Source organism: Dendrobates tinctorius, unplaced genomic scaffold (genome assembly GCF_039654945.1).
Source record: "Dendrobates tinctorius isolate UK_male_01 unplaced genomic scaffold, ASM3965494v1 ptg000011l, whole genome shotgun sequence".
NCBI classification, from domain to species: Eukaryota; Metazoa; Chordata; class Amphibia; order Anura; family Dendrobatidae; genus Dendrobates; species Dendrobates tinctorius.
Window position 1 is genome coordinate 113953362 of NW_027361679.1, and position 13383 is coordinate 113966744.

The 13383-nt window shown below is 42.9% G+C and overlaps 1 protein-coding gene across 1 annotated transcript in view; it reads right to left on the bottom strand.

Moving 5' to 3' along the window:
• Nucleotides 1-211: 211 nt before the first annotated feature.
• Nucleotides 212-13383, bottom strand: part of GIPC3 (GIPC PDZ domain containing family member 3) — a 181079-nt gene continuing 167907 nt past the window's right edge. The window contains exon 6 of the mRNA XM_073546296.1: nt 212-1044. Coding sequence (XP_073402397.1) covers nt 902-1044 — 143 coding nt within the window. The 3' untranslated portion in view covers nt 212-901. The remainder of the gene's footprint in view (nt 1045-13383) is intronic.

Genomic DNA, 13383 nt, shown 5'->3' on the forward strand with positions numbered 1-13383 from the left:
CTTCTATCACCGCCTCCAATGATGATTCACTTGAGGATAGGGATAGAACCTTTGGGGAAGTGCTGGTGTTATTGACAACTTCTATCTTCACTCCTTGATGAAGATTTGTTTGAGGGCAGGGCTAGAAGCTTTGGGGCAGCGCTGGTGTCACTCACTGTTTTCATCTCTACCCCCTGATGACATCTTGTAGAATCAGAGTGCGAGAGCGGCAGCATCGTCTCCTGATGACGTCCTGTTCCAGGAGGGGTGATAGACATTTCAGGGAAGTTAGCACAGTCCCAAACTCCTGTGACTTCCACTTTGAGACTCTTCCCAAGCAAAACATTACAGTAAGGGAAGTAAAAAAAAACATATTTAGGGATTAACTGGACAGGGAGAAGTGTAAGATATTGTATAATAAAGCTAATTACAAAAGTGGTTCGGGTGTAAAGACAGATGTTTAGAAAGGACATTTTAGGAACTGGACTAACCCTTCAAGATTATTCACTGAAAGAAACTATACAACTATGGCAGCATCAGCTCTACATAGCTGAGTCTCACTGGTTGCATTTTTAATTACCAGCTTTAACTGCAGGATGTATTTCCGTACATTGTACTGTAATTTGTTGTAGAGGTTAGTGCAAATTTTGCAGCAATTTGTAAATCTGGAGTAAATTTTGTTACCTACACAATAGCTACTGAAAACAGAAATAAAATAGTTTGTCTAAACTGAAAATTCTGCCAGGCATGCAAATATATGCATGAGAATTGCTTTATACTAGAATTTCAAATAGTCTGCTAAATTTCCTTGTGCCAATACAAGAATTATCATACATTGTATTTTTCCCGTAATAAAAAAGTATATTTTCAGATATCCGATTATCATTTACTGCAAAACACAAAAGTACCAAAGAAATGAGATTCAGTTGTCTGCTTGAATTATGGCTTCCCAAACTTCTAATATAAACTCAGCTGGAAAAGCAAACTCTCCAAGTAAGCTGTCTAGTCCACGGCCAAACTCCTCAGGCGTTGTCTTCTCCTTGGCTGTCTCCACAAGAGTTGATGCTGGAAAAGTTGGGAAACACTGCTTTTAACAAGTCGTTCATTATTTTTATGCAAGTACAAAAACATAAAGCAGATTTAAGAAAACATTCAAACGTTTCTCACATTTCGCAATCCTACCATGCAGAAGATCTCCTAAACTGGTCATGCTTAAATTACATTCTAGAACTAGTAAGCCAAAGTGTGTTTTATGGTAAACAAGGTTCATAATTAACCCATTTACCCCAAGGATGGTTTGCACATTAATGACCAGGCTAATTTTTACAATTCTGACCACTGTCCCTTTATGAGGTAATAGGAATTTTTGGAATGTTTAAAAAAATTAACATTTAACTTTTTTCACAAAAAAATTACTTCAAATCCAATTTGTTTTATTTTCCCAAAGGTAACAAGAGAAATTGGACCCCAAAGTTGTACAATTTGTCCCTAGTACGCCGATACCCCATATATGCAGGTACACCACTGTTTGGGCGCATGGCAGAGCTCGGAAGGGAAGGAGCACCGTTTGACTTTTCAATGCAAAATTGGCTGGAATTGAGATCTGACGCCATGTCGCATTTGGAGAGCCCCTGATGTGCATAAACAGTGGAAATCCCCCACATTTGACACCATTTTGGAAAGTAGACCCCTAAGGAACTTATTGAGAAAAAATTTAAAACCTTCATAATTATCATACGTGGCCAGGAACCAGTTTAAAAAACAGTAGTAGTTCCCCCACCAGCCATAAGGACTAATTTAATAATAGTGGAGTACTCCCAATGACATGCAAATTAAAGAAAAAGCGAAGTAACCATCAACCACAAACAAAGGTAAGGAAAAGATAAAAACAACCTTTATTATCTTACATTAAAAAAGTATCAGACATTTGTAAGTACATATATGAGGTGAAAATAGGAAAAAAGCATTCCAGATACAGAGCAAAATGTCACCCCCACAAAAAATAAAACTGACAATAGGCAATGAAACCGCTAGATGGTATAAGGTTATTGCAGACAGATCACCCAAGTGCACTATCTAACTATCACAGGAATATATCCATCTACAGGACACAGGAGGTGCTCCATAAAATTAAGTGCCAATCCATAGCAACAAAATGCAGCTCCAAAAAGCTTATCAATAGATACCGGGATCAAAACCCGGTGCACATAACGTCAATGTCACTTACCCATAACGGGATTACAAAGGAGGGGAGACACTTCACTCAACCCCGACGTGCGTTTCGCCACGGCTTTCTCAAGGGGAGGTGCTTGTCTTACAGTATGTCATCTACCCATATATAACTACGGCATCCCCGATGTTGATAATCAAAGCTGCGCATTCCCGGTGGGGCCGATCGATCTAATCGCGATGACCCACCGCCATCAATGAGTCTCACGCACGTGTGGTAAAAACACCACTGAGACGTCATAAACATGCGCGCGACCCACAGTATGATGGCCAGAGCATCGCGCACCAGAATCGGGCACACTGCGCATGCGCACAAGATCAGCGCCATTTTAAAGAAGACTCACTGTGGGCAGCCATAATAGTGGGGTCTAACAAAAAACATATAGTACCGTTCTCATTCAAAATAGAATAAAATTAGCTAAGAAGGTATGTACTAGAGGGGGAATTATGGTCATGATAGGATATATATAATCATGATTAGTGTTGAGCATTCCGATACCGCAAGTATCGGGTATCGGCCGATACTTGCTGCATCGGAATTCCGATACCGACTTCCGATATTTTTTCAATATCGGAATTCGGCATCGGAATCGGAAGTTCAGTTGATTGACGGCCTGACGTCATCATGATGCGCGGTGTGTGCGCATCATGATGCGCCGTCATTTCGGGCCTTCCGGGGGTCTCTGCCGGCCTGCCGGGGGGCTGTGTGGACTGCCCGGGGTCTGTACCGGCCTGCCGGGGGGGCTGTGCCGGCCTGCCGGTGGTCTGTGCACCCTGTGGGGGTCTGTACCGGCCTGCCGGGGGGCTGTGCCAGCCTGCCGGTGGTCTGTGCACCCTGTGGGGGTCTGTACCGGCCTGCCGGGGGGCTGTGCCGGCCTGCCGGTGGTCTGTGCACCCTGTGGGGGTCTGTACCGGCCTCCCGGGGGGCTGTGCTGATGTCCGGGGGTCTGTGCAAGCATCGTCCGATGGGACTACAAGTCCCATCTGGCGATGCCTGCTACCATGACAGTGATTGACACATTAGCCAATGATGGGACAGTAGTAGTCCCATCATCCGGCTAATGTGTTAAATGTTAAAAAAAAAAAATACTACATACATACTACATGCTACATACATACTACATGCTACATACATACTACATATATACTACATACATACTACATACATGCTACATACATGCTACATACATGCTGCATGCTACATACATACTACATACATACTACAAACATACTACATGCATGCTACATGCATGCTACATACATACATGCATGCTACATACATACTACATGCATGCTACATACATACTACATGCATGCTACATACATACTACATGCTACATACATACCACATACATACTACATACATACTACATACTACATATATACTACATGCATGCTACATACATACTACATGCTACATACATACCACATACATGCTACATACATACTACATATATACTACATACATACTACATGCATACTACATGCATACTACATACATACTACATGCATGCTACATACATACTACATGCATGCTACATACATACTACATGCTACATACATACCACATACATACTACATACATACTACATACTACATATATACTACATGCATGCTACATACATACTACATGCTACATACATACTACATGCTACATACATACCACATACATACTACATACATACTACATACATACTACATGCTACATACATACTACATATATACTACATGCATGCTACATACATACTACATGCTACATACATACCACATACATACCACATACATGCTACATACATACTACATGCATACTACATGCATACTACATACATACTACATGCATACTACATACATACTACATGCTACATACATACCACATACATACTACATACATACATACTACATGCTACATACATACTACATATATACTACATGCATGCTACATACATACTACATGCATGCTACATACATACTACATGCATACTACATGCATACTACATACATACTACATGCATGCTACATACATACTACATGCTACATACATACCACATACATACTACATACATACTACATACATACTACATATATACTACATGCATGCTACATACATACTACATGCTACATACATACCACATACATACTACATACATGCTACATACATACTACATATATACTACATGCATGCTACATACATACTACATATATACTACATGCATGCTACATACATACTACATATATACTACATGCATGCTACATACATACTGCATGCTACATGCATGCTACAAAACCAGGGGAAGAGTCTTGAGGAGATCATTTGCATATTCCCAGTGCCTTCTAGGATAAGTGAAGAGTCTCCGCGAGCTCAACGATCACTGGGTTTTGGCCGTTGCAGCTGAAAAGAGGAAATCGGAAAACCAGGGGAAGAGTCTTGAGGAGATCATTTGCATATTCCCAGTGCCTTCTAGGATAAGTGAAGAGTCTCCGCGAGCTCAACGATCACTGGGTTTTGGCCGTTGCAGCTGAAAAGAGGAAATCGGAAAACCAGGGGAAGAGTCTTGAGGAGATCATTTGCATATTCCCAGTGCCTTCTAGGATAAGTGAAGAGTCTCCGCGAGCTCAACGATCACTGGGTTTTGGCCGTTGCAGCTGAAAAGAGGAAATCGGAAAACCAGGGGAAGAGTCTTGAGGAGATCATTTGCATATTCCCAGTGCCTTCTAGGATAAGTGAAGAGTCTCCGCGAGCTCAACGATCACTGGGTTTTGGCCGTTGCAGCTGAAAAGAGGAAATCGGAAAACCAGGGGAAGAGTCTTGAGGAGATCATTTGCATATTCCCAGTGCCTTCTAGGATAAGTGAAGAGTCTCCGCGAGCTCAACGATCACTGGGTTTTGGCCGTTGCAGCTGAAAAGAGGAAATCGGAAAACCAGGGGAAGAGTCTTGAGGAGATCATTTGCATATTCCCAGTGCCTTCTAGGATAAGTGAAGAGTCTCCGCGAGCTCAACGATCACTGGGTTTTGGCCGTTGCAGCTGAAAAGAGGAAATCGGAAAACCAGGGGAAGAGTCTTGAGGAGATCATTTGCATATTCCCAGTGCCTTCTAGGATAAGTGAAGAGTCTCCGCGAGCTCAACGATCACTGGGTTTTGGCCGTTGCAGCTGAAAAGAGGAAATCGGAAAACCAGGGGAAGAGTCTTGAGGAGATCATTTGCATATTCCCAGTGCCTTCTAGGATAAGTGAAGAGTCTCCGCGAGCTCAACGATCACTGGGTTTTGGCCGTTGCAGCTGAAAAGAGGAAATCGGAAAACCAGGGGAAGAGTCTTGAGGAGATCATTTGCATATTCCCAGTGCCTTCTAGGATAAGTGAAGAGTCTCCGCGAGCTCAACGATCACTGGGTTTTGGCCGTTGCAGCTGAAAAGAGGAAATCGGAAAACCAGGGGAAGAGTCTTGAGGAGATCATTTGCATATTCCCAGTGCCTATCGGCGCGCGAATTTTGGCTCATCTTTCATCGTTTCTAAGAAATCTCAAGATGGAAGAGGCCAGGAGCCATTTGGTGAGCTGCATTTCTTGCTACATGTTCACAGATTTACCAGTGGAAAAGCCAAACTTCACCTGCCACAAATGCAAGCTTGTGTCCCTGTTGGAGGAAAAGTTGCAAAATCTCGAAGAGAGGTTAGCTACATTGAAGATCATTAAGGACGGTGAAGAGTTCTTAGACAGAGCAGAATTATCTCTTCATGTTACAGAAAGAGAAGAAATTCGAAGTGCACCTGAAGAAACAGAGGAATGGAGACATGTGACCCAGAGAAGCAGGAGGATCAGGAGGCAGTCAGCACCCATACTGCTCAGAAACCAGTACCAGGCTCTCACGCAGGAAAACGATGAAGAAATACATCAGGATAAGACTTTGCCAACAAACAACAACCATGTACGCCTTCAGAGTCCTCCCGGATGGAGAAAGAAGAAAAATGTTGTGAAGAAGAAACGGAGAGTGGTGGTCATGGGGGATTCCCTGTTGAGAGGAACAGAGGCCGCTATCTGCAGACCGGATATAACTTCAAGAGAAATGTGCTGTCTTCCAGGTGCAAAAATTAAAGATGTGTCTGACAGGATATCAGGACTCTTCAGACCTACAGATGACTACCCATTCCTGCTACTACATGTGGGGACAAATGACACCGCAAGAAACGACCTGGAAACCATCTGCAGAGACTTTGAAGACTTAGGCAAGAAAGTGAAAGAACTGGGAGCGCAGGTGGTCTTCTCTTCCATCCTCCCAGTGGATGGCCATGGAACAAGGAGGTGGAATAAGATTCTGCAGGTGAACAACTGGCTACGTCGATGGTGCCGTCAGCAACGATTTGGATTTCTGGATCACGGAGTGAACTACTTATACGATGGACTACTTGCTAGAGATGGGGTGCACCTTACGAAGACTGGAAAGTACGTATTTGGAAGTCGCCTTGCTACACTTGTAAGGAGAGCTTTAAACTAGAACAACATGGGAAGGGAAGCAAAAGACCAGAAAAAGCCATACACCTGACAAATGCTATTGAGAACTCTGCTATTAGAAGTGGAAAGGAAGAACAGGAAGAACAAAGACGAAAGAATCTAATTAATAAAAATATTGGAGAAAGAGAAACCAATCACAAACTAAAATGTTTCTATACTAATGCACAAAGCATGGGCAACAAACAAGGAGAATTGGAACTACTAACACAGGAAAAGAAATATGATGTCATTGGAATCACTGAAACTTGGTGGGACAATACACATGATTGGAATTTCCCACACAGCAATGGCATAAAGTGAGACTAGGGACTTTTTTTTTTTTAAGTGGCGGAGGAATACAGTGCGGAAGGATACCTACCTTCCGTCATTGGATTCCTGCAGCCCGTAGAGAACGGCAGCATCAGCTGATGCTGCAGTTCTCTACCCAAGATCGTCATGGGACACACTCGTGGACTGCTTCGGATCGTGGGTGAGTATTTTTGTGGTTTGTTATGTTAATATTTATTCCGGAAAAGACAATGGCTTCGGGGAACAATGTGACAAGTATTGGTAAGTATGTTACTCTATGTTATATGTACTGTATGTCTATGTATGTATTGTATGAATGTATTGTATGTATGTAGTATATATGTGGTATGTATGTAGCATGTAGTATGTATGTAGTATGTATGTAGCATGCATGTAGCATGCAGTATGTATGTAGCATGCATGTAGTATATATGTAGTATGTATGTAGCATGTATGTAGTATATATGTATGAATGTATGTAGCATGTAGTATGTATGTAGTATGTATGTGGTATGTATGTAGCATGTAGTATGTATGTAGTATGTATGTAGCATGCATGTAGTATGTATGTAGTATGTATGTAGTATATATGTAGTATGTATGTAGCATGTAGTATGTATGTAGCATGCATGTAGTATATATGTAGTATATATGTAGCATGTATGTAGTATGTATGTGGTATGTATGTAGCATGTAGTATGTATGTAGCATGCATGTAGTATATACGTAGTATGTATGTAGCATGTAGTATGTATGTAGCATGCATGTAGTATATATGTAGTATGTATGTAGCATGTAGTATGTATGTAGCATGCATGTAGTATATATGTAGTATGTATGTAGCATGTAGTATGTATGTAGCATGCATGTAGTATATATGTAGTATGTAGCATGTAGTATGTATGTAGCATGCATGTAGTATATATGTAGTATGTAGCATGTAGTATGTATGTAGCATGCATGTAGTATATATGTGTTATGTATGTAGCATGTAGCATGCATGTAGCATGCATGTAGTATGTATGTAGTATGTATGTAGTATATATGTGGTATGTATGTAGCATGTAGTATGTATGTAGCATGTAGTATGTATGTAGCATGCAGTATGTATGTAGCATGCATGTAGTATATATGTAGTATGTATGTAGTATATATGTAGTATGTATGTTGCATGTAGTATTTATGTAGTATGAATGTAGCATGTATGTAGCATGTATGTAGTATGTAGTATGAATGTAGCATGTATGTAGTATGCATGTTGTATGTATGTAGCATGTAATTTTTTTTTTTTTTTTTTACATTCAACACATTAGCCGGATGATAGGACTATTACTGTCCCATCATTGGCTAATGTGTCAATCACTGTCATGGTAGCAGGCATCGCCCGATGGGACTTGTAGTCCCATCGGACGATGCCTGCACAGACCCCCGAAGCCTGCACAGACCACCGGCAGGCCGGCACAGCCCCCCGGAGCCTGCACAGACCACCGGCAGGCCGGCACAGCCCCCCGGCAGGCCGGCACAGCCCCCCGGAGCCTGCACAGCCCCCCGGCAGGCCGGCACAGCCCCCCGGAGCCTGCACAGCCCCCCGGCAGGCCGGCACAGCCCCCCGGCAGGCCGGCACAGCCCACCGGAGCCTGCACAGACCACCGGCAGGCTGGCACAGCCCCCCGGCAGGCCGGCACAGCCCCCCGGCAGGCCGGCACAGACCACCGGAGCCTGCACAGACCCCCTGGCAGGCCGGCACAGCCCCCCGAAAGGCCCGTACAGACCCCAGAGAGGCTGTACAAGGGCAGGAAAGGGTTTTTCTTATTCCGATACCGGAAGTCCCATAGACTTGAATGGGACTTCCGTTATCGGAATCGGCGATACCGATACTTTTTTTAAAGATCGGCCGATACCATCCGATACGATACTTTGAAGTATCGGACGGTATCGCTCAACTCTAATCATGATATAAAATACCTATAATGTAAATGACCGGGACAATAAGTCCACTCCCCCATGGAAAGTATGCAAATACGCAGTTTCAGAGCTAATATAAAGGGAACCATTTTTGGGAACTCACTAACAGCAGCTATAATAATGATATCCAGCAAAATGCAATATTAACCACTATCATAAATTAAATACGCACTGAAGGGAGGCTAAAATAAAGAAGGTTATATATATATATATATATATATATAGGAAATCATAATACATATACATCCCAAAATAAACGGGGCGATATATCCCCAACCCTAGAAATGAATACACAGGCATACAGTTTCAACGCCATTATTAAAGGGGACCCATTACAGACCACCAATGGCAGTATTAATAGGCTCAAAACGTCATGCCAAATAATAATAACCCATCTATGATGTTTAAATTACAAATCAATGGACCATATAATACGACAAAACATACCCCATAATAGTACAATACACAAAAATACATGATCATTAGTATGAGTGATCACAATAGTACATGCTATTGTTATAGAGCTAACAATGTATACGGTAATAGACCGCACTAACAATACATAGGTAACCATAAACAGGTTCTTAAAAAACATTAGCATGGCTGATATTAATTCGGTAAATAGGTACAACATTTTTACACTAGTCCCAAAAGACCAATAAAATGTGAAACACACCCCCCCGCCTATTTCAAAATTACATCTCTTCAAAAAAATTGTTGCTTGGGAAGACTTGAAGATATTTCATTCTTCTACTTCATGGAGTATCCAGATCATCCTTACTCCAACAGGGTGCTGTCAATGTTTCAAAAAGCTGACCGCTGTACCGTATCCGAAAAAATGGCATCCAAGAAAAGACCACTGATCCATACGCTAAAAAATGCACCGAAGAGCCGACCCATATACAAATATGGGTATCAAGAAGAACACAAAATGTGTGAAACTGAAAACACAAACACAAAACAAATTAAAATCACAGCAAGGACATACACACATATTACCTCAATAACAATAGAGCAAGTGAAGTTAAAATCCAAAATAGGGAATAACCACGGAACAAATCCCAGAGAAGCATACCAATAGGTCAAAACCCAGAGTGTGTCATATTAACTGAATACACCTGCTCATAAAAAAGGTACGAAACTATTAGTTTCGTTCAAACCGGCAAGTGCCAAAGTATCTAACGTCACGATCCACCTGCACTCATGTTGTGCAAGGATCTATATGACATTACCTCCACGAATACCACAATCAATTCTGTCAATCCCATGGACCAACAGGCCCCTGGGATTGGCATTATGAAATAATTTGAAGTGTTTGGGGAGAGTTTTTAGAACAGAGATATCCTGAATGTCCTTGGATGCCATTATGTCCCTGACATGTTCTCGTACCCGGACTTTAAACTCGTAAGTCCAATGTAAATTTTATTACATGGACAGGTGGCATAGTATACCACATTAGATGTGTTGCATGTAATATAACTTTGTATATGAAAAGTTCTCTTCCCATCAGATGTAGTGAAGGACGCAGTTTTATAAATATTAGGACATGCAGCACATCTATCACAAGGAAAACATCCTTGTGTGCGAGTAGAACTCCAGACAGTTGGTATTCCAGGTACATAATGACTTTTCACCAAATGATCTTTTAGGTTCATACTACGTCTGGGAATTATTTTGGGCTGTCGTGGTAGACATGCTTTTAAAGTGGTGTCAGTATGTAAAATGGGCCAACATTTAGCAAAGATCTCTCGAATACGGTCCCACTGGCAGTTTGATGTAGACACAAAACAAATAGTGTCTTTATTCTTATCTTGCCGGCCATTAGCAGAACTGACCAATAGGTTATTGCGTAACGTCCGTTTAGCCCTCTGATACCCTTGTTTGATGCATCGGTTACTATAACCTCTAGACCTAAACCGCTGCCCCAAATCCCTGGCCTGATGTTCAAACATTTTCTCTGTAGAGCAGATATGTCGGGTTCTTAAAAATTGGCCAGTAGGAATGGCGTGAATAACCGGTGGAACATGCGCAGAAGACGCGTGTAGCAAAGAATTTACTGCTGTTTCCTTACGAAACAGATCCGTCTGGATCAACCCATCCGGGTCAACCTTAATTAGAACATCCAGGAATTCAATTCTCGACCTGTGCCACTTGTAGGTAAATTTAAGATTAAAAGTGTTAGAATTTAAGTAGCACATAAATTCCTGGAGTCCAGATGATGACCCCTGCCAAATGACAAAGACATCATCGATATAACGGTGCCAGCACTGCACATGGTCAGCGGCCTGCGCCCCGTCCCCTAGAAAAACCTGCCTCTCCCAAAATCCAAGAAACAGGTTAGTGTAGGACGGTGCGCAGGCCGCACCCATGGCTGTTCCGCTCTTCTGCAAAAAAAAACGGTCTTTAAATACAAAATAATTATGATACAAGACAAATTCCAGGAGTTCCACAAGGAATTCGCACAAGTGGCCATTCCGACTCGTCATCTCCAGATAAAACCGTACTGCTACCAGTCCATCCACGTGGTTAATGTATGTGTACAAAGATTCTATGTCAATGGCCACAAGGATCATATCATCCTCCAAGGTAATCCCATTGATCTTATTCGACAAATCAGTGGTATCCCTGATATAGGAGGGCAATGTCTCGACAATAGGTTTCAAATAATAATCAATAAATTTGCATGTCATGTCACATAGCCCCCCTATGCCAGCAACAATGGGACGACCCGGGGGATTGACCAGATCCTTGTGGACCTTGGGCAGCAAATAAAAGGTTGGTACCCTTGGATTCCTAGACATAAGTCCATCAAGGATTTTTTGGGGAATTAAACCCGCCTCAAATGCACTATACAAAATCTTTTCCAAAGACTGAGTAAATACCGCAGTAGGATTGTTGGCTAGCTGCTGATATGTTTCCTTGTTTTTCAGCTGCCTGAAGGCTTCCTTTTCATACTTATCAATGGGCCAGATCATGACATTTCCACCCTTATCTGCTGCCTTAATTACCACATCATTAATTTGTTGTAGCTCTTTCAATGCTTTCCTCTGCTTAGGTAACAGATTGTCCCTATAGATATTAGTAGGGATCTTTTTAAATTCCTCAATCACCATTTTGCAAAATATCTCAACCTGAGGGCATACAGACAGGGCAGGAAATGTCGTAGATCTGGGCATCACACTCTTGGGAAACATGCCTGAAGGTTTGGCCTGTGGCTCTCTCAAAAGGTCCTCAAGGGCCAAAAGTGCTTGGTGCTCAATAACATCATCCAAATTCGTGTGCGACCGACGTGCATTATGCAACTTGGTGAGTAATAATTTCCGACAAAAAAGATGTATATCTTTTATGGCTGTGAAGAAATTAAAGCCGTTACTAGGCACAAAAGACAAGCCCAAACTCAGGAGGCCACGTTGATCATCAGAAATAATATGATTTGAAAGATTTATTACCTCCATGGTTTTGGGCTTGGATTTAACCCCATATGAGGGTGATGAATTCACCTTCCTCCTCCCTGCATACCGACTTCTGGTATTGCGTGTACTTCTACTATACGTGTTTTTATCCTTAGTACTCGCTCCAAATTTTGATGTCTATCTTGAATCTTCAACTGAGGTAAAAGAGGACATAGATTCGGACCTGGCAACAGATAGTGACCAGTCGCGTTTAGGTGTCGCCTTCCACCTGTATACTCTATTGTCCTGAAAATCGAGAATATCCTTCTGGAATTTTTTAGATTTATTCGTACAAATATCTTGTTCCCAATTAACAAAATCTCCATCTAATTCCTCCTGGAGTTTGGTTAGGGCTTCGGAGGAAAGGTTTTTTTTCAATTCAGATTGAAGGGTCTCGATCTCAGTCTCAATTGTACTTACCGTATTTTTTGGAATATAAGACGCACCGGACCATAAGACGCACCCCAATTTTCAGTAGGAAAATAGGGAAAAAAAAAATAATGTGTCAAACGGGGGTCCGTCTTACAGTCCGAATTCAGCTTACCTGGGAAGGGATCCGGCACAGGTGGAGAAGTAGTCACAGGGGTCATTCAGTGGTCCAGGCTCGTGCGGTGTCGGCTCTGTGCTGGGGCAGCTGCGCTGGGGTAGGGGCAGCAGTACTGGGGCTGGGGCAGCTGTGCTGAGGCAGGGGCAGCTGTGCTGGGGCAGGGGCAACTGTGCTGGGGCAGGGGCAGCTGTGCTGGGGCAGGGGCAGCTGTGCTGGGGCAGGGGTAGCTGTGCTGGGGCAGGTGCAGCTGTGCTGGGGCAGGGGCAGCAGTGCTGAGGCAGGGGCAGCTGTGCTGGGGCTGGGGCAGGTGGGCTCTGCGGTGGTGGAAGCGGGCGGCGCTCTGTGGTGCGGTGGTGGCAGCGGGCTGTGCTACGGTGCAGGGGCGGCGGGTCCGCCGGCATTTCTTCGCAGCCCAG